Source organism: Molossus molossus, unplaced genomic scaffold, assembly GCF_014108415.1.
Source record: "Molossus molossus isolate mMolMol1 unplaced genomic scaffold, mMolMol1.p scaffold_m16_p_1, whole genome shotgun sequence".
In the NCBI taxonomy this organism is placed as follows: Eukaryota; Metazoa; Chordata; class Mammalia; order Chiroptera; family Molossidae; genus Molossus; species Molossus molossus.
The window spans coordinates 180,551,257-180,572,314 of NW_023425344.1; the positions used below are offsets into that span (position 1 = coordinate 180,551,257).

At 49.2% G+C, this 21,058-nt stretch overlaps 1 protein-coding gene across 3 annotated transcripts; it reads right to left on the reverse strand.

The window, feature by feature from the left end:
• Positions 1-1,916: 1,916 nt before the first annotated feature.
• On the reverse strand, positions 1,917-20,750 carry RPAP1 (RNA polymerase II associated protein 1). Of its 3 annotated transcripts, none has more exons than XM_036271483.1 (25): positions 20,535-20,750; positions 19,717-19,972; positions 18,998-19,146; positions 18,628-18,717; positions 18,040-18,160; positions 17,050-17,271; positions 15,718-15,897; positions 14,595-14,710; positions 14,245-14,343; positions 13,046-13,147; positions 12,672-12,839; positions 12,241-12,423; positions 11,978-12,112; positions 11,719-11,889; positions 11,062-11,219; positions 10,475-10,633; positions 10,124-10,325; positions 9,583-9,692; positions 9,147-9,342; positions 8,787-8,939; positions 8,427-8,569; positions 6,976-7,732; positions 2,874-3,050; positions 2,675-2,734; positions 2,060-2,567 (listed from the first exon to the last, which is right to left on the reverse strand). In XM_036271483.1, the coding sequence occupies exons 2-25, from the start codon at positions 19,895-19,897 to the stop codon at positions 2,418-2,420; spliced, it is 4,182 nt and encodes a 1,393-aa protein (XP_036127376.1). In that variant the 5' UTR covers positions 19,898-19,972; positions 20,535-20,750; the 3' UTR covers positions 2,060-2,417. The 3 variants fall into 3 exon arrangements, with proteins under 3 accessions (XP_036127382.1, XP_036127376.1, XP_036127370.1); XM_036271477.1 differs by having other exon boundaries at positions 20,448-20,750; XM_036271489.1 differs by lacking the exon at positions 10,475-10,633 and having other exon boundaries at positions 1,917-2,567; positions 20,448-20,750.
• Between the last annotated feature and the right edge of the window lie 308 nt (positions 20,751-21,058).

Here is a 21,058-nt window from a genome sequence, read left to right on the forward strand (position 1 = left end):
CTAAAGCCAGCCTGGCCACTCCCACCTCAGACCCTGGGATTTCGAAGGAGGGGAGGGTGGGGCGTGTAGTCAGAGAGGTCCCCAAGCTTCCTGGAAGAACCTTGCAAAGTCTCCCACACAGGATTCAAGTCTCCAGCTACTGGGTCTGCTACTGGCTGCTCCAGGGAATGGGTTGGGTACCAGACAGTGTAGGAAGTGTCTCCAGCCTTTTGAAGCAGGATTGTGACAAAGTGGAGAGCCACACCCCAGACATCCCACATGGGGCTTCTAGATCTCTCATGTCAGTAACAGTGGGGTGTGTGCACACTTCATTGGTAGTGACAACTGTGATAACACATAGGAAATGGCCCAGCTGGTGTGGTTCAATGGATTGAGCATCATCCCATGGACTGAGAGGTCCCGGTTCGATCCCAGGTCAGGGCACATGCCCGGGTTGCAGGCTCAATCCCCGGCAGGGGGTGTGCAGGAGGCAGCCAATGGATGTTTCTCTCTCTCACCCTAAAAAATCAATAAAAACATAAAAAAAAGGAAATGTTCTTAAACTGCTCCAAGTAAGCCCTGGCTGGTCTGGCTCAGTGATTGGAGCATCGGCCCTAATAAGTCTCGGGTTTGATTGCAGTCGGGGTTGCGATTCCTTCAGGCCCTGGTTGGGGCCCTGCAGGAGGCAGCCACTCAATGTGTCCCGTTTTTTTTAAAAAAAAAACCTTTTGAGCTTTTCATTTATATTTATTTATTTATTTATTTAATCCTCACCCGAGGACATTTTTCCATTTTTTGTTCAGGTAGAGTGGGAGAGAGAGAGAGGAAGAGAGAGAGAGAAACATCGACGTGAAAGGGATAAAAAAAAGAACTACTGCTATTGCCTGGCTGGTGTGGTTCAGTGATTTGAGCGTGGACCCATGCACCAAGAGTTTGATTTCCGGTCAGGGACATGCCCAGGTTGTGGGCCCAGTCACCAGTAGGGGGCATGCAGGAGGCAGCCAATTGATGTTCTTTCTCATTGATGTTTCTCTTTCTCTCTGTCTAGAATCAATAAAGAAAAAAAACTAAAAAAAAAAAAAAAAAAGAATCATTGCTATTTGCAGATTCAGTAGTTGCTTAACAAAACCTATTGTATAATAATGTGTTCAGCAGTTCCATTTATGGGGAGTGGGTTCTATCTACTGATAGGGCACACCAGACTCATTCTGATGACTTACAAACACAATGATGATAAATAATTCCACACAACAAATGACAGCTTGTATTAGAAACTCTTATCAAGAGAGATGAACCAATGAACCAGAGTTTATGTTTTGACCCACTCCTCCCTAGGCTTTGCCTGCCACCAATAAAGTCCATAATGAAAGGGGTGTTTGTAGTATAGTGCTCAAGACTGAATGGTTGTGTCCCCACCAAGTTCAGAGGTTGAAGCCTAATCCCCAATATGAGAGTATTTGGAGGTGGGGTCATTGGGAAGTGATTAGTCATGAGGATTTCACCCTTGTGGGTAGAACTGGATTAGTGCCTTTATAGAGACACCAGAGAGCTCCTTTGTCCCTTCTGCCATATTAGAGCTGTGTATGAACCAGGAAGCAGTCCTTCACCAGATACCAAATCTGCCAGCACCTTGATGTTGGATTTTCCAACCTCCAGAACTGGGAAAAATTAATTTCTGCTTATAAGCCACCCAGACTATGGTATCTATAGCAGCTCAAACAGGTAACACAAACAGCTACTGCAACAATCTATCTTTTGGCCTCTTCATGTCTCAGGATAACTGTTGATGGAAACAGGGGACCATAAGACGAGATGCTGACTTACTTCATTAAGAATACCTCTATTTCAAGGGAACGCTGAGAGAGTCCTTCCAGAAATGCCCACAATCCCAAGAATATTGCCCTGGCCTGGTTCCACTCCAGAACGGGACCCTCATTTTTGCTGTCTCCACATGTGGACACAGTTTTCACCTTCCACTCATGATTCCTCCCCTGTCTCACTCACACTTCTCCCCTGGGATAACCCAATCCTTGACACCAATTCTAAACTAACCCATCTAAAATCAGTCCAAATCAGATTCCCAGGAGAAAAAAAATTGTTTATTTCAGTGCACAGCTATAGCGTTCCTGTGCCCTAGGCTGGGTTAGCAGGAACAGGAGAGATGTACTTAATTTGTCCTGAGGGGGTAAAGAGCTAAATCACCCTTCACTCCCAGTACTGATCCTCAGAAGCCCAAGAGCCTGAGCTCCAGATACCAGGACATAATGGTAGGGCTCACCCTGCTCCAAAAGACTCAAACAGCCTGCTCCCAATAAGGCAGGCCCCTCTGCTTCTTTGTCTCCTGCCCTCTCTCAGGACACAAAACCCTTCTATCTGGCCAGGCACCTGTTGATGAATTCCAGGAGAATGTATCCATCTCTTCATCCTTAGCAGCTATACTAGGTCTCTGATACCCCATTTTGGCTCATCCCCAAGGTCAGTCTCTGGAGGTACTGCTGACGCAGAGGGGGCAAGCGGGGATATAGCTCAAAGCCCTCTGGGAGGGTAGAATTAGGAAGCTTATAGTGAAGGAGGTGCTGCCGGAGACCCTGCAAAAAGAAAAGAAACTTTATGAAGTGGGTAGTGAGATCCTGTTGAGAGCTCTGTCCTTGAAGACCCTCTATTCTCCCATCCTCCAGGATGTGCCCAAACTTACCTCATCTGCCAGCAACCAAGTTTTCTGGAGCATGCTCCTGCGGGCAGCCTTTACCTCGTCCTAGAGGCAGAGCAGGGAGAGGTGGCACTGGGCCAAGGGCTGGTACCCATTGCCTGGCCCTCACCTCCTCTCCAGCTGGCCCAAAGACAGCACAATTGTAGGTTCCATTCCTCCCTCTGGAGATGGGGATGTAACTTACTGAGCTCTTTGGATCCTGGGAGAAGATGAAGCTGTTGACATGAGCCACAGTCACGGCATAGAGCACTGGACACCAGTGTGGACGAAGTGCACCAGTAACCAGGGCCTGGAAGTAGAGCTGAAGGAGGGCCAGGTTGTCTTCAGGAGGCCCTGTGTAGCATTCCAGAGACACTGGCAACTGTGACAGGGAAGATGAAATACTGAGGGTGAGGGTGGGAATACATATCACTGGACAACAGGGTGAATAGTTGATGGTCGCATAAATCAAATAATGAGGGCAGAGGTCAGGTCCTAGACAGACATACTTCTCTCTCTATCACAAGAATAAGGTTAAAGACTGAAAAGCTGGAAAGCAGGGGAAACTGAGAAGCAGTTATATATCTCTACTGCCTATTACTATTTGTTTAAACATCTACTTAAAATGCAGACTGGTGCAGCCACTATGGAAAACACTATGGTGTTACTTCAAAAAATTAAAAATTGAACTTCCATTTGACCCAGTGATCCCACTTCAAGGAATATATCCTAAGAAGCCTGAAACACCAATCAGAAAGAATATATGTACCCCCATGTTCATAGCAGCACTATTTACAATTGCTAAGATCTGGAAACAGCCCAAGTGTCCATCAGTAGACGAATGAACAAAAAAGCTGTGGTACATGTACACAATGGAGTACTATGCAGCTGTAAGAAAGAAAGATCTCTTATCCTTTGAGACTACATGGAGGGACCTGGAAAGTATCCTAAGTGAAACAAGCCAAGCAGAAAAAGACAAATACCACATGATCCCACTTATTTATAGAATATAATACACATAACAGTCTGAGGTATAGGGTAGACCCAGAAACATGGAAGTAGGGTACAGACTGATAATCCCCAGAAGAAGGGGGAAAAGGGGGAGGAAAGAGATAAACCACAGAACTTATATGCATGTATGCATAACCAATGGACGTGGACAACAAAGCTGGGGATGGGGTGGGGGGGATGGGGAGGAGGGTGTCAATGGGGTAAAAAAGGAGAAACATCTGTAACAATAATAATAATAATAAAATAAATAAAAAAATTCCTCATATATAAAAAAAAAATCTACTTAAAATCAAAACTTTCAAAATATGTTCAATTGCTCAATTACATTAGTAAACCTTTCAACCCTGGCCAGTGTGGCTCAGTTGGTTGGAGCATCGTCCTGTGCACTGAACGGTTGCTGGTTCGATTCCAGGTCAGGGCACATACCGGGGTTGCAGATTCAATAGCAAGTTGGGGTGCGTACAGGAGGGAACTGATTGCTGTTTCTCTCTCCCTTCCCAACTCTCAAATCAATAAAAACATATCCTAGGATGAAGATGAAAAAAAAACTAATTAAAACTTTAAAAATATATATTTTAAATTTTATTGATTTTAAGAGAGAGGGAGAAGGAGAGAGAAACATCAGTGTGAGAGCCTAACACTGATCAGCTGCCTCCTGCACGCACCCCAACAGGTAACTGAGCCCACAACCTGGGTATGTGCACTGACTGAGAATCGAATCAGCAACCCTTTGGTACATGGGATGTCACTCCAACCGAGCCACACTGGTCAGGGCTCTCATTATACATTTCAAAAGTTCATGTTCTGCCCTGGCCAGTTTGGCTCCATGGTTAGTCAGCCTGTGGACCGAAGGGTTAGTGGATTTGATTCCCAGCCCCAGTCAGGGTTGTGTGGGAGGCAACCAATCAATGGATGTGTCTCTCTCACATCAATGTCTCTCTCTTTCTCTCCCTCCCTCCCTTTCACTCTCTCTAAAAATCAATGGAAAAATATCCTCTGGTGAGGATTAACAAAAAAAAAAAACATGTTCATGTTCTTTGGATCAGTGATTCTCTTCTTAAAAATAAATCTTGCCCTGGCCAGTATGGCTCAGTTGTTTGGAGCGTTGTCCCATGTACCAAAACGTGGCAGGTTCAATTCCCTATTGGGGCACATACCCAGGTTGAAGGTTTGATCTCCATTTGAGGCATGTGCGGGAGGCAACCCACTGATGTTTCTCCCTCACATTGATATTTCTCTCTTGCTCTCTCCCCCTTCCTCTCTTAAAAAAAATAAAATTCTTGCCCTGGCTGGTGTGGCTTAGTTGGTTGAGCATAGTCCCATGAACCAAGAGGATACCAGTTTGATTCTTGTTCAAGGGCACATGCCCAGATTGTGGGCTCAATCTCCGGTAGGAGGTGCACAGGAGGAGGCTAATTGATGTTGTACTCTCACATAGATATCTCTCTAAAAATCAATAAACTATTCTTTAAAAAAAAAGCTTAATTCTTTGCAGAAATGATTATGAGAGAAATAGAGATAAAGCTGTCAATACTGTTTATCATAAAGTTACTTAAAATAGCAAAAATTCAGAAACAACTTTAAAGAAACAATTCTTAAATGGGTTCTGATAAAATAAACTGGAGTACACCTACACAATGAATTTTTATATAATAATAAAAATGTAGATGTCTTCATATGTTTAATGATATGGAAAATGCTTCTTATGTACTCATTAAATGAAAAAAACATTATGCAGTGATCCCAATTTTATAAAAATATATACATATAGAGAAAATTAGAAAAAAATAAATCAAAGTGGTTACCACTGACTATGGATGACTATAAAGTTCTTTTTAATTCTCCAAAAAATTTTTACTGCTTTTATATAAAATATACTTATATTTATTATTTTTTTTATCCTCACCCAAGGACACTTTTCCATTTTTTGTTCAGATAGAGTGGGTGGGAGAGAGAGAAACATTGACATGAAAGGGACACATCAAGTGGTTCCACCCGCATGACCCAACCAGGGCTGGGGACAAACTGTAACCGAGGTACATGCCTTTAGCGGGAACCGAACCCAGGTCTCTCTGGACTGCAGGCCGATGCTCTAATCTGAGCAAAACCGGCCAGAGCAACACTTATATTTTATATACATATATTAAATGTATTTATATTCTAAAATATTTCTATTTTAAGTTTATCAGAATGTTATAATGATAATTTAAAAACCAAATCTTAGCCCGGCTGGTTTGGCTAAGGTGGAGCATTGGCCTGTGGACCAGTGAGTCACGGGTTCAATTCTTGCCAAGGGCAGGTACCTCAGTTGCGGTTTGTCCTCGGCCCTGGTCAGGGTCGTGCGGGAGGCAACCAGTCGATGTGTCTCCCTCACATTGATGTTTCTCTCTCTCTCCCTCCCTCCCTCCCACTCTGTCTGAAAATAAATGGAAAAATATCTTCAGGTGAGGATTAAACATACTACTAATAATAAAATAAAATAAAATAAAATAAAATAAAATAAAATAGGTTAATTAAAAAAAAAACAAAACCAAATCTTACAAAAAAGAAGTAGCTCTTTACGGCTTATAAATTTAACTCCTTAGCCTGATATCTGAGACCCTCTAAAACTTGTTAGCTTTGTTTCCAACAAGTTCCCAAACTAAAATCTAGACTTCCCCTTCCACCCAGATCCTGTCATATCACTCTCTGCCCCTAGCTTTTGCTTATGCTGTTCCACTAGGCATATTCCTAGTCAATGTTAGGTCAATTCCTACTTCTTTCACAAAACCTTCTTCTTATGGGAAGCCAACTTTCCTTTCTCTGAATCCTGACTTAACACCTAAAATCTGATTAATTTATAACTACCTTGGGATTTAGGGCATCTCTTATCTAGATCACAGCACCTCAAACATCGACGATATGCCAGATACTAGGTTAATCCCTTTTCATGGATTATTTATTTATTTTTAATGGTTTTATTGATATTTTTTTTAGAGAGAGGGAGGGAAAGATAGAAACATCAATGTGAGAAACATCTATCAGCTGCCTCCTGCACACCCCACACTGGGGATCAAGTCCCAAACCTGGGCATGTGCCCTGACCAGGAATTGAACTGGGACTTCTCAGTCCATGGGCTGACGCTCAGTCAATCCACTGAACCCTACCAGCGGGCTCATGGATTCTTTTAATCTCCTCAAAGTCCCCAAGAGGTAAGATAAAGAACTGGAGGCCCACCAAAGCTCCCCCTGCTCATGACTTATCCCAAGGCCCAATATAGGATGCCCACAGTAGGCTCTGCTGAGCTGAGAAAGTACCTGGGTCAGAGGCAGGCCCAGAGCTCGTAAGGCTCCCACGTGCTCCCCAAAGAGGGCAAGGCGCAAGGTGACGCTGAACCGACGCTGCAGTGGAAGGAGTACCAGAGCTCCAAAGAGGTGGTCCCCAAAAGAGACAGCTTCAAAATGCTCTAGGAAGTTGGCATAGAGATCAGGGAAAGATGCCAGGCCAGGAAGTGGGCAATCCAGGTTGAGGTTTGGCAGGACTTCAGGCTGGCAGAGCCGGGTCAGGAGGGCTGCCACCAGACGTTGTATTGGGGTCTCCCGGAATAGTTCACTGTCCACCAGGAACACACACATGAGCCGTGCCAGGCGAGCAGCAGGTGGCACAGTCTGGAGGGCCTGAGGGCGCCAGCTCTCCAGGATTAACACCCACTGCAGGGCCCGCATGGCTGTGCCCACAGTGTCAGCAGGAGGGAGCCCTGAGGGGGTATCTGTGGCCCGGTGGTAGAGGTGAATCAATGGCAGGAAAGGCCAGTCAGTGGGCAGCAGAGGCTCCTTAGGCAAGGGGAGCAGCAGAGCTGGGACACGCTGTAGCTCCCCTCGGTACAAGGCCTGAGAAGCTAGCAGGCTGGCTCGGGCCAGTGAGCAGTGGGTCAGGTAGCAGCTGCGAATGCTGGGGAGGTCCTGGCAGGCCTGAGCCAGCAGAGCCCCTCGCCCACACCCAGGGTCTCTGCTGCTCTCTAAGGATAGCTGGTCAGAGAAGTCGGCTGCCTCTGGGCCCCCTGATGCTCTTTCCCTGTAACAGAACCCAGAGGTAAAAAATAAGGGCTGGAAACATAGCACCTAGAAGGCCATGCCAGCTTTCCAGGGCTTCCCAGAGGTTCCTAGGTCTTCCATTCCCCTAATACCTTTCCATGTATATGTCTGGCAGTTAAGAGGGTGGACACTAAAACCAGCTGCCTAGATGCAAGTTTAAAGGACTTCTCTGTGCCTCAGTTTCATCATGGTAAAACAGCGATAATAATAATACTATCTACTTATCGGAGTGATCACTTTGAAAGGTGTGTAAATGTCTAATCACTGTTGTACATCTGAAATGAATATAATACTGTATTTCAACTGTCATTAAAAAGCAAATTTTAAAGAACTGTAATACCTATCATGGTACAAGTAAAATACATAAAAAATATAGTCAGATACTTAAGGGAATATGAGACACAGAGTAAGCACTCAGTAACTCTTGGCTATTACCTATGTATACTAGTTTATATACCACACAGGTGCACTGAAGTCTCATAATAATTCTCTAGTGTGGTTATCCTCAACCTCATTTTACTAATGAGGAAATGGAAGCTCAGACAAATGAAGTTTATCCCATTGATGAAAGAGAATTAAGCCCAAGTCCCCTGGCTCCAAATTTAGGGCTGTTCTGTCAACAACTACAGCACCATCTCATAGGGCTGTGCTGATACCAGCAACCCTGGACTTACGGGAGAAACTCCAACCGAAATACACAGCTCAGCAGCAGCTCATGGGCAAGGTGCTCACTTCCAGGCAGCAGCCGGCTCAGCAGAGCCAAGGCCATGCCATGATGCAGGGCAGCACTGGTGGCCGGCACTGGCTGAAGTGTTGCCTGTGGGCAGAAGGTGGGGGCCCGAGGGTTGAGAGAGGACAAAGCAAATAGAAGTGAGAATGAGGACATAAGCGAAGAGGCCGTATGCTGAGGGCATGCCTGAGGAAAGCAGAACTGCACTGCCTGCCAGAAGCAGCTCAGGCTCCAGAGAGACAGGATGGGGATCAAGTGGGGTGGAGGGAATAGATTGAGGTATAGGGAGTTGGGGGGTACCCACCGCTCTCTGAGCCAGAGTGAGTGCCAGGTACTGCAGGTGGTACTCATGGCGCAGGGCCCACACAGAGAAGGGTGTGAGGAGCGGGGCAGCTCTAGGAGCCAAACACTGGAGGAAGTAGTTCTGGAGTCCTGGAGCAGCCAGTACAGCAGCCAGCTGAGGAAAAGCAAGCTTGTTCAGGTCTAGGTGACTTGGATCCCTTCTGGGGGTTCCCAGGCAGCTGCTCCCTCCCCAGCCAAACTCAGAAAAATGGGTGCTTGCAGAAGAGGCCTCCTTTTCCCAAGGGGCACCCTCCCCCCCTTTCTTTCTGACTCCTGGTACCTTGGCCCCCTGCGTGGAACCTAACCAGGTGCCTAGGCTCACCTGGCCACACAGCCCCTTGTGGATCCGGGCCAGGGTGTTGAGAAGAGACAGGAGAGAAGTGAGGACCGGGAAGGGTGAGGCTGAGCCAGCCAGACTGAGAGGGGGACAACGTCCTGTGCAGCCCAGTGACAGGAGGCTGGGGAGAGCTTCGGGGGCCGGAGCATAGGACTGTGGGTTGCAGAGAGGAGAGCAGCACCTGGAGGCAAAATGGAGAAGCTGAGGGGGGCTCCAGCCTGATGTGTGCCAGACTGGAACAGGCAGGGGCTTGGCCATGCGACTGGTGCCCACCTTTCTCAGAGCCCCCAAATAAGGCCTGGTAGGGAGTCAGGTTTCCCTCAGGCTGAGGAATTCCACCTGGGGCGGACCAGGGAGGTAGATCCCGGAATCCCACAAGGAGAGAAACTGCCTCCCCCACAACTACACACACAGTACATACCCAAGGGAATCCCACAGGCTGCCCAGAGTGGGCTGGCTCAGCAGGGGCAGCAGTAACTCCTCCGACAGGCGCTCCATGTCCTGAAGCCAATCCCCTGGGCACAAGTCTGACTGGAGGAGCAAGGGGGTCCCTGAGCAGACAGCCCAGGACACCCATTCTCCTACATCCTGTGTACCCAGGCCAAGTCCCTAATTTCAAGAGCCCAAAAGAGTCGGTGTTGGAGGTTTCTGCCTTCTGACCCTTGTGGAGGGAGAGAAGACCCGAGGTTGCTCTGGCACCTGCTGTCTAGGGGTCCTGAGAATACAAGGGCTCCATGGAGGCAGAGCTGCTGCTTGAGGTTCTCTGGTCCCCACCAGTGGAAGCTCCACTAGGTATGGAGGTGGGAAGAGGATACAAAACGTAGGAAGGAAAAGGTGGAGAATAGGAAAAAGTGGGAATGGGGAGGGAGGAGTAGAGAGGTGAAAAGAGAGAGAAACAGGGTGGAGCGTTAGGACCAAGGTAGGGCACCAGGCATGGTGGAAGGTAGGTGGGCAACACTTACCTGTTGGCTCCAGGCCTGGTAGTAGGCATCTAGGAACAGCAAGCACGCAGTGGGCACTGGGCCCAGAGCACTCCACATCTCAGGTCTGGGCAGCAACTTCAAGGTCTGTCTGAGACATGGCTCCACAAGAGGCTGGAGCCCAGACACCTGTGTCCAAGTGATCAAGGAAGGGCTGGCCAACAGACTGGTTTCAGCCGAGTCACTACAGGAACACCAAAAGGGGCCACAATGAGGGTCTGGCTGCCTCGACCCCCCTCTAAGCTGTAGCCACTCTTCCCTGGGCGGGCTCTCCTGCCTGTCCCAAAGCTCCTAGTAAGAGGCCTCTGCTGGCAGCTCAGGGCTATACCCTACCTGCTGGGTTCCAGAGCAGTGCTGCTGGCTGCCAAGGTCAGCTGGGTGAGGACAGTGAGCAGCGAGGCTATCCGCTGCATGGACAGGGGCTGAAGGGGGTGGGAGCTGAGCTCCTTAGGCATGACCTGCAGGGCCCGAATCAGCACTGGATATAGCTCCCTGGGGAGAACAATGACTGCCTCTCAGTGTGGAAGAGAGATGGAGAGGTAAAACACAAGGCAGGCCTGCTGCAGGGCTCTGCAGGCTCGTTAAGGAGGATCAGAAGGGAGAGGCCCCAAGGCTGGGTACTCCTGGTAGGCTTCAAGAAGGAAGGAAGGTTGGGGGCCAAAGGGATAGCCCTTCAAGGCTTCTCCCCAACAGGTGGTTTAAATCTGATCACCAATGCTGTTGTGCACACTGTTGTTCACAACAGCACAGAATTTGTTCCACTCTCCCCTGGCTAGCCATTACTCCCAGAATCCCCCCCTCTTCCTCATTTTCAGCCTCCCTCCAAGCTTGAAACCTTGAGCAAGGTTGAATCATCAGGTTAGGCAAGAGTGCAGAACTGGAGGAATCTCCCAGGGAACCCACCCCTTGTCTCTCCTCACCTGTAAAGGTCACAGCCCTGGCCATAAGAGGCTGCAACAGCCCATAGGCGGAAGGACTCAGTGTTCAGCATCTCAGCTTCCTCTGCGGGCAAGGCCAGCTCCTGGGGAGCCTCAGCTAAAAAGCGGCACAGGCAGCTCCGGAGATCAAAGCTACTCAACTGAGGGTGGACAGAAAGTCTGGGGATCAGGGTCAGCTGGGAGTCCCACACAGCTTCATGTTCTCTCACTATGGAGATCGACTCAACTCCGCCTTGTTCCAGGCCCCTCTGATGTCACAGGGTCATAGCTCCGGGCCAGGGTGAAGCTACCCCATCTGCCCCTCTCTCCTACCCTCTACCCTCCTCTCCTTTTTTAGCAAGCACTTGCTGGGCCTTTTCCAAGGCTGCTTGGCTCTGGGTGAGGTGTGCACTTCTGTATGTGGCTCTTCTGGCCTGGGAGCCCTCCCCTCTCATGACCAGAGCAAGATAGGCCTACTAGACACACTAGGTTCCAGGGACTAGGTCCCTAACTGGTTGTTTTTATTGCATTTCTAAGCAACTGAATCAAGACGAAGAGGAAGATGCCATGAGCAGAGTACACCCAGAGTACAGAGGCCATGCTTAGCTCCCAGCCCCACATTTTCTCAAGGACCCCTACCCCGCCCTGTGTCCTGCTCACCAGGCGGGCAGCAATATTTCTACCAGCTGAAGCCAGGACACGAAGCAGTTTCATAGCAGCTGCACAAGGTACTTTGTGTAGACTGGGGGTAGGCCCCAACCCCACGGGGGACCAGCTGGTAGGCAGGAACTCTCGAACTATGGTCTCTATCAGCCGAGGACATTCAAGCACCTGTGGGGGACAGGAGGAAAGGGAGGTAGGGAGGCTGAGGGTCAAGACAAGGCCCAGCTAGGCTCTTTTTCCATGTCCTCTTTCTTACCCTTGTGGCAGACTCCAGGGAATGCCGGGCCAGGCGAATGAGCACAGCCAGGATGTCAAGGACCACAGAAGGTCCTGGGTAGGTCACCTCTAGCACATAGCGCAGCCGAGGCAGCAGGTTGGTGGCCAGAAGTCCCTGGGGATTACAGAGATTAAACCCACCAACAAATGCAACTGGGCCCTGGGCCTTGATGGCCTCCTCTTGCTGGACATGTGCATGCCCTTAAGGTCATGGGGCAGGTGCAGCTGTCCCAGCGTCTTCACCTTAATGACATCATGTCGGGCCAGGTCTGATGGAGGCTGGTTTCCTTCCTCAGGTCTCTTCCTTTTTGCCTTTTCTCTTGAGGGCTCTCCTTCTTCATCCTCATCATCTTTGTCCTTCTGGCTGGGCATCAGAGGGAACACCACAGCTCCGTGGTACCAAGAGAAGGTGTTGTCGAGGAGCTCCTGCCAGAGGCAAGATAATGGGGTGGGAAGAAGGAGTCAAGCCAGGAAATTGACATGGGAATAGAGAGTGGAACCACCCACAAAAAAGAGAAGGGCAAGGCTCCAGGCTTTGGGGCCTTTAGGGGAAGAAGGTGATGCTGCCATCCCATCCTCTGCTCTGCCTGGCAAAGCCTTCACAAGGAGGGCATGCCTAGCAGAAGGAGTAGGGACCCTGACATCTCAAAGCCCCATTCCTATCCCTGTTGTACCTCATCTGCAGGAGCCACCAGCAGAGCTCGAAGAGCCCGAACAGCAGCTGCAATGACCCCATCCACTCTGTCATCCAGGGAGAAGCGCAGCAGGAAAAGGAAACCAGCATCCAAAAGAAGGTGCAAGACACTGCCCACTAGCCGGTCCCCAAATTCACCAGCCTGGGCCTGGGAGACAGGAGAATACAACCTTGAAGGAGGAAGTTAGAGAGTCTTTGTCCTAAACCCTTCACTTGCCCACCCGTTCCCAGTCTGACCCATAGACAGCTGGTGTATGGACTAGTGAACCAGAGTGAAAAGGGCAGGAGGAGGGCAAGTCGAAGGCTGCGAGGGAAGGTGTGGGGGTGCGAAGGACCAGGCCGCTGTCCGCTCACCCTGCTGATGACCTGGGCCAACACGTGCAGTGCGAGTGCTCTCTGCTGGGACACCTGGCTGCGAGTCAGGTGAAACAGCTCCTGTAGGGAGTACCCTGCTCTCTGGGGCAGAGACAGAAAAGTCAGAAGGAGCCAAGATGCAGGACAGACCCCCTTCCCCCCCGCAACAAATACACAGCAACCCCTATATGCCAGGCACTGACTTAGGAGTCAAGGGAAAGACAAAGTTAAGTGATATCTCTTGCCGCTCTCCATGGATCCTCAAACTGGTCAAGATAAGCTTTTTATACATGTAACCACTGCACAGGGCAGATGGGGAGAAAGACAGTAATCAGTGCTGAACTTGCAACCAGAGAATAGGAAAAAAAGAGAGAAAGGGAAACTTGAAAAGTGGTGTGGCCTTAGTGAGTGGGCAGAGCTTCCGAGGCCTGGCCTGGAGCACAGGGTAAAGGCATTCATTCACTGGATAAGGCTTCAGGAGCTGAGCCCTGACAGTCCTTAAGGATAGGATGTATGTGGGGAGAGGGCAGCAGAATGGTGTGGCAGCAGTGAAGGAGGCAGGGACAGACTGCGGAAGGACTATCATGTGGGGCTAAGGAGCCAAGACCTTCTACTTTTTAAAAAAATCCTCACCTGAGGACATTTTTGCATTTATCTTCAGATAGAGTGGGAGGGAGAGAGGGAGGAAGAGAGAGAGAGAAACATCAATGTGAGAGAGACACGTTGAGTGGTTGCCACCCACACGACCCCAACCGGGGCTGGGGACAAACTGCAACTGAGGTACATGCCCTTAGTGGGAACACAACCCGGTCTCTCTGGTTCACAGGCCAACGCTCCAACCATTGAGCCAAACTAGCCAGGGCAAGACCTTATTCTTTGAGCAGATGGGAACCAGAAAACTTTCTGAGGCAAGGCATGGCCTGAGCTGGGCCAGAGGGAATCAATGTGGCAGCCCCTTGAGGGATGGGATAAAATGACATGGCAGAGTGGAAGACATGGTGATTGAGCAGACAAGAGGGAGCAAGGCTCTTATCTAGGAAGCATCAAGGGGAAGTGAGAGAATGAGGAGAAAGATTTCGAGCTAGGCACCTGAATGGATAGCAAGGCCATGAACTGGAATAGGGCACAAAGGAGGTCCAAGGCATCTGACCAGAGGTCCACATGGTTGTTAAAAGCTGCCCAGTCCTCCCTGGCCTCACCTCTGCCTCCTCCCCATGGTGGTGGAGTCCCAGATGGGTGGGTAGGTCCACATCAGGAGCCAGTAGTTCTCCCTGAAGACTGAATCGGGCCTGCATCCTCTAATGAGAGAAGAAAAAGGACTCTGGGCCGGGGCGGCAGCAACTCGCCACACCCACTCCTCACCTTTAATCCCAGGCCTCTTAGGACTTAGGTTATGACTCTCCTTCTGATTAGAAGTGGGCCCTCTGGCCTATGTGCCAGGAGGGTGAGCACAAACAGATGTTACTCAAGCTCAGGGGAAGAAAAGGGCCTGAGTTCTGAGTGCAAGAGCTGCAGCCTCACCCCTTGCAGGCCAGCGGGCACGCCTCACCTCCTGTGTCTGCTGCCGCCGGAGTGGGGGCAAGTCTTGCATCCAGTGGAGCTTGTCCAGCTCAACAGTGTCCATGTGCAGCCATTCCTTGTGGGGGGCCACGGGCAGTGCCAGAGCTGGGGAGATGAAGCAGGGTAGTATTCCCTAAGGGGCTCAGCTCACTGATCCACTGGGGTCCCAGCCATCACCCAGCAGCTGCCATGTCCACCTCTGCCCAAGGGTCTGGCAACCCATCACTCTAGCTATGGCTATATGGCAGGGCCCAGGAGCTGGAACTCTTGGGAACTGGGCAAATATATCAGGTATGGCAGAACACAGATGGAGCTGGAGTCCCTGGGCTCTAGCCCCTATCTGACCCCAAGAATTAATTGGGAGGAAAAAGAGTAATAGGTAAGGAAGAGAAGAAGAGAAGGAGCAGGGAAAGGAGGATCACATGGATCAGATAGTTCTTCACTGCCTAGTACCCAACCTCCTAACAGAGCAGAGAAGTGAGAACATTTAGTGGGGAAAGGTATACTGCTTCAGGGAGGTACAATACAAAAACATACCCACAACATCCTCTTCCTTATTCACCCACCCTGCTCAGCTGACTCGGAGCTCATCCAGGGGCAGGAGGTTCCTGGCTCTCATAATTCAATTTCTTCTGTTATTAATCCCTAATAAAACAATCAAGTCCCTAGGAAATGAGTGCTCCCACTGGCCTCTCTGCTTCAGGTCTGGCATGTTCATAAGACCTGCGTCACTCTTCTCCCATTACCCTGGTCCTGCCATCTTCTCACCAACACTGACAGCAGAGGCAGAAAACGGATGGAAGGAGCCACAGCGTGAGCAGCTATAGCAAAGGCAGGGAGAAGATGGTCTGCCGGGGGAGGGGACCATTTGGCCATCACACACTGCTGCCTCTTACCAGGGAAGGAGGAGGAGAAGGAAAATTAGTAGAACAAGAAAACAGGAAGCATATGCAGGAAGAATATACAGGTCAGCAAATGAAGGCTAATTTCAAGACCATAATGAGAATTCATGTTAGATGTTCAAGGACAGAGAAGATTCTCTTTTCTCATCTGCCAGAAGAAATACTTCCCTCTACTTTTATTCCCAAAAAGATGTTCCCCCTCCTCCAAACCTGGGGTTCCTGGTTCTAGCTCATCTTCTTGCCTAGGATCACTGGTAGAAGTTGGCATAATGGGCTCCTCTCCAGTGACCTCAACAGAGGGTCTTTCTGGCCTCTGCTCCTTGGTGGCCTTTTCTTCTGTTTGCTCATGGGTGTGGCTGCGAGATCTCAAGAAAGCAACCAAGCTGGGATCTGGAGGAGAGTGGGAGGGAAGAGTGGGTAAGGGCAGATCCTCTCTAACCTCCTCTAGACCTGAAACCTGAGTACTGCCTGTCTATGGGTGCCAAGACAAGCCACTTTCCAGTCCTGGACTGAGCCCCCTGGGCTCTTGTGGAGCTTCAGTGACCCATATCTGTCACTGGGACCTGCCTGCCCACCCCTGCCTCCACCCTTCACAGTCCCCTGGCCCAGGTTTATGCTCATTCCTGTGCTTGGCTCCAGGTAAGAGGCCCAACGTGGCAGTGAAATAAATGAATGAGTGTTGACTAGGGCAAAAGAGAACACATTTAGGGAGGAAATTTATCTTTTAGCTAATTTATTTATGCACAAATATTCACTAAAAATCTCATATATATGCCCTGGCTGGTTTGGCTCAGTGGTTGGAGCATTGGCCTGCAGAGAGTCCCAGGTTCGGTTTCCACTAGGGGCACGTACCAAAAAAAAACCCAAACAAACAAACAAACAAAATCTCATATGTTATGCTCTATACAGTTTGGAACAAAATTGACTTGGTGCACAGAAACTAGGAGGGAGGCATAGTATAGTAGAGCATCATATAGTGGAGTATACTGCAGCCATACTAGAGAATAGCTATAATACAGTGCCCATCACAGCAGGGTAGTACAGTACACACAGCAGAGCAGTTAAGAGCAGGGCCTGTGAGACCACATGAACCTGGGTTTACATTTCATCCATGTTCCTTACCGGCTGTGTGACCTGGGGGAGTATTTTAAATTTTTTTAGTTTAAAAAAAAAAAAAATTTATTGATTTTAGAGAGGAAAAGAGGGAGAGAGAGAAACATTGATCTGTTGTTCCATTCATTGATGCATTAATTGGCTGCTTCTTGTATGTGCCCTGACCAGGGATCGAACCCACAATGACACTTCAACCAACTGAGCTACCCGCCCAGGGCAATTTCTTAAAATTTTGAGCCTCAGCTTTTTGTTTGTTTTTTCATAAGTAAATGAGGTTAGTACCACCTACCTCACAGGAACAGTTTGAGAACAAAATGAAATAATGCATAAAACTACTCAGCACAATGCCTGGCAATCACAGTAAGTTTTCCTCAATAAGTGGCAGTCTCATCCTAGTCTGGTCTCAGCAGGAATGCCAGGTACCCATACCAAGCTGAGCCAGCAACCTCTGCTGTTCCTGCAGGATCTCCTCAGGAGTCATGGCTTGCAGTCTTGCTATGTTCTCTTCATGGATGGTCTGGGCCTCCTGCTTGGCCTCCTGGCTCTTGAGCCCTTTCCCTGTGACCAGATGGGGTCCCTGGAAGTTGTGGCTGCCCCTTGGAAGCTGGTGATCTTGCTCTCTAGGTGTGAGTGACTCACAGGTCACAGCACCTGGAAGAAGTATATGATCAGTTTCATCGCCTCATACCACTGGGCTTTCAGCACTCTTCTCCAATCTCATTAGCCCTGGAGACAGACAGAGGCCCCAGAGCTTTCCCAGGCACAGAATAGAGACCTCTACCTCCACCCCCTACTCATTCTCCCCCATGGATTTATATGAGAAGGTTTCCCTTAGAAACATCCTACTTTCAGACTCTTCTCTTAGATGTCCAGGCTGCTGTCTGCTCCAGGGCATGGCCCTAGCTCTTTCACTAGTAATTTGCATCACTAAAGGAATGTTGGCTTCTATCTTTATTTTACAGTCTCTGCTAGACACTTTATCCTCTTTTTGATTTTGATTTTGATTGATTTTTAGAGAGAGAGGGAGAGGGAAAGAGAGACAGAAACATCAGTGAGAGAGAACATCAACTAACCTCCTGCATGCCCCACACTGGTGACTGGGCCCACAACCTGGGCATATGCCCTGACCGGGAATCGAACCGGTGACCTCTTGGTGCATGGGGTGACGCTGAGCCACAATGGCGGGGTGACACTTCTATCCTCTTCCCTGGCCTTCCCACTCCCTGCACCTAAGACCCAGATGTGAACCCAAGCCACCCATGAGCAATACTCTAAGTGAAGATATGGGACAGCTTCCTCTTTAGATGGCTCAAATGCAATTCGTATTTGAAACAGGGAACATGTATATCCAAAGATGACTGACTCTATGATCATGCATCACAAAAAAGCCAAGCTCATGCCTCTTTAACTCCAGCTTACCCTCTGGTTGGTCCAGAGTAGATACAACTCCTCTAACTGATGGGACGCTGGCTTCAGATACTCTCTTTGCTGCAATTTCCTGGGCAAAGATGCTTCTCTTACCAGATGTTGCTGGCTTCCTCTATAGGGCAAAAAGAAAACCCAGGTGACTGATATTCATTACCCCAGCCTCTTCTCAACCTTTTTATACCAAGGTCACTGGAACAGAGAGATAAAAGGACACTGCTTAATCTCTAAGGGTCACAACCCTAGTCCCCAAAAAAGCAGGGCACTATAGGAGTACAAGTCTTGAATTCTGGCAGACTTGGGTTGGATTTCTGGCTCATGTATCTTTGGTGGTGTTGGACAAGTCATTTATCTTTTGAAGGGGGGCAGTCTCACTTTCCTCATCTAAAAAAATGGGGATAATGTTACCTACTTTACATGGGAATTATGAGGATTAAGTGAAGTAAGGCATATAAAGTGCTTAGTATGGTGCTACTTAAACAACGGAATCACTTATTAAGATTATCGATCTGGAGAAGATGCACTATGAGGCTCGCTTGATTGTACATACCCTAAGCATTAACTAAGGTTACCCTTGCCTACCTGTCTCTCCTGTGAGCGATGGAATACAGGGGGGAATGCAACACCACTGGGCACAGGCAGATTCACAGCCAATGAACTTGTATCTCGTTCCTGCAGTAACAGAGCACAAAGGAGTGATAATATAGAGATTTCCCCAGGCTATAGCCTATGCTAGTAGCCCCAGTTCTGTATAACTAAAAGCTCATTCTAGGAGTGACAAACCAACCTTGCTTTTTAGTGCACAGTAATTCTAAATCAGCCCCCAACCTGACTGCAGGGGAATCAAGTCCCACCTTTCTAAGTCACCCGTTACTCACAAGGCTCACCACCCCTACCCAATATCCTTGCTGCCCTAGGATGCCTTGTCCCACTTAGCCAGGGTGAGACGCACAATGATCTTATTCAGAACAGCAGTGATATGCTGATCATGTCTGTTCAGCCTCTCTTCAGGGTCCTCATGATCAGCCAGGGGATGGCCAGGGCTGGGCTTGGCTCTTTTCGGGGGAGCAGGAACCAAAGCTGGGGGCAAATCTGGGAGATCTGAGGAAAAAAAACAACCTAGATGTGAGGATACTCATACCTTCCCGGAAGAGTCTGAAGGCTAGGGGAAAGCCAAAGAAAGAAAATCAGCCACTGGGGGGCCCTGGCTCACGCTGTGTCACTTTGGGCAAGATCTTTAACCTCTTTGAGCCTCAGTTTCTTTCTATGTAAAATGGGGCTGCAGCAATAGAAACTATGCAGTGTGTGAAATAATAATGGGTAGAATCCAACCACATCAAGAAGAGGAAGGCCCTGCCCTGGCCGGTTTGGCTCAGCAGTTAGAGCATTGGTCCGCAGACCAGAGAGGCCCAGGTTCGGTTCCCGCTAAGGGAACGTACCTCGGTTGCAGTTTGTCCCCAGCCCCAGTTGGGGTTGTGTGGGTGGCAACCAGTCAATGTGTCTCTCTCACATAGATGTTTCTTTCTCTTTCTCCCTCCCGCTCTATCTGAAGATGAATGCAAAAATGTCCTCGGGTGAGGATTTAAAAAAAATTTTTTTTTTTTTTTTTTTTAACTAAGAGGAAGGCCCTGAGGTTGTAGCCTCTCCTGAGCCTCACACACAGTCACTCACTGTCCAGCATCACCACATCCCGATCATCCTGCAGCGGAGGCTGGTCCAGGTTAGCACTGGCACCTTTCCTACTTCCTTTCTTCACCAGTTTAACTGCTGGGGCTGCACCAGCTTTGATGAACTGACTCTGGAATCGCAGCAGGTCCACCTCGGACTCCCCTGGCTTTGGTCTCGCCAGCATCTTGACACTCCAGCTGCCTCCCCAGTGCAACTCTTTCCAGCACTGCCTTGGTGTGGGGACTCCCTCTCATTCACCCTAAAAGCAATAAAGATGGGCCCTCTTTAACCGAACCCTGGTTCTCTTTATTGTGCATCCAATAAGACTCTTTTTCCTTGGGTTCATGTCAACTTATTCCTCCTCATTGCCATTCCCTTCCTATTTAGCCTTCACTGATATCATCAGCCTAGCAACAATGTTCACTGGTAACTTAGGCTGTTTACAACCTGTAGCTGATAAAGTCTCAATTACTAGGAGAACTAAGGAAAATGCCACCAGGAGCCAGACGAATAAATGTCAGCCCAGGGAGTAGTGATTCTGTATCAAACTGGAGAGAACATGCCTGGACTAAAAGTACTGAATTAGTAAAACATTTTGGGTTCTAAAAGATTATGTATATATAATTTGTACTTATACTAGCAAAGAACGATCAGAAAATGATAACAATTCTACTTAAAATAGCATCAAAGAGAATGAAATACTTAAGAATAAATTTCACCAAATAAATAGATACTTGTATACTGTGGGGCCCCACAACTCCCCGCAGGGCTGTGCGGTCGCGCGTGCTCCCGGACCACCCGCGTCAGCGAGGAGAAATCACCGAGTCTCAGCCTGGGCTGCCAGCGGATGGAGGGCCGGGGCCGGGATCTCCACACGAAGTGTCCGCGGCCGCTCTTGTGCAGTCCAAACACATTCGAACAAGCTCTGACAAAGGAACTAAGGGCTCTGCACTAGAGCCCTCCGCCGAGACGTCCTGAGGTCCGTCTCTCCAGCCCAGCCACCTACTCGCTCTTGGACCGCCTGGGCGCCGCCATCTTGCGCCTCGCGGCCTCGCTTCCGCCGCCGCCGGATTCGAGCTTCCGCCTGCAGTCGGCCGCGCCTCTCCGAGCCTGGCTCCGCCCGCTCTGAGGTTTGGGGGCTTGGCGTTCCGGACCAGTGAGCGCGAGGTACTCCGTTTGCCTCGTTCCGTCACGTGAGTTCAGTGCTGACCGTCGGAACACGTCCTGCGGATGCACGTCGGGCACAGGCCCTTCTCCATTTACAATACTCGCGACACAGTCACAGGGCTTCCCACCAGCGCGGGTAACCTCCTCCTACCTTCCAGCACCCCAGCCGGCGAGGCGA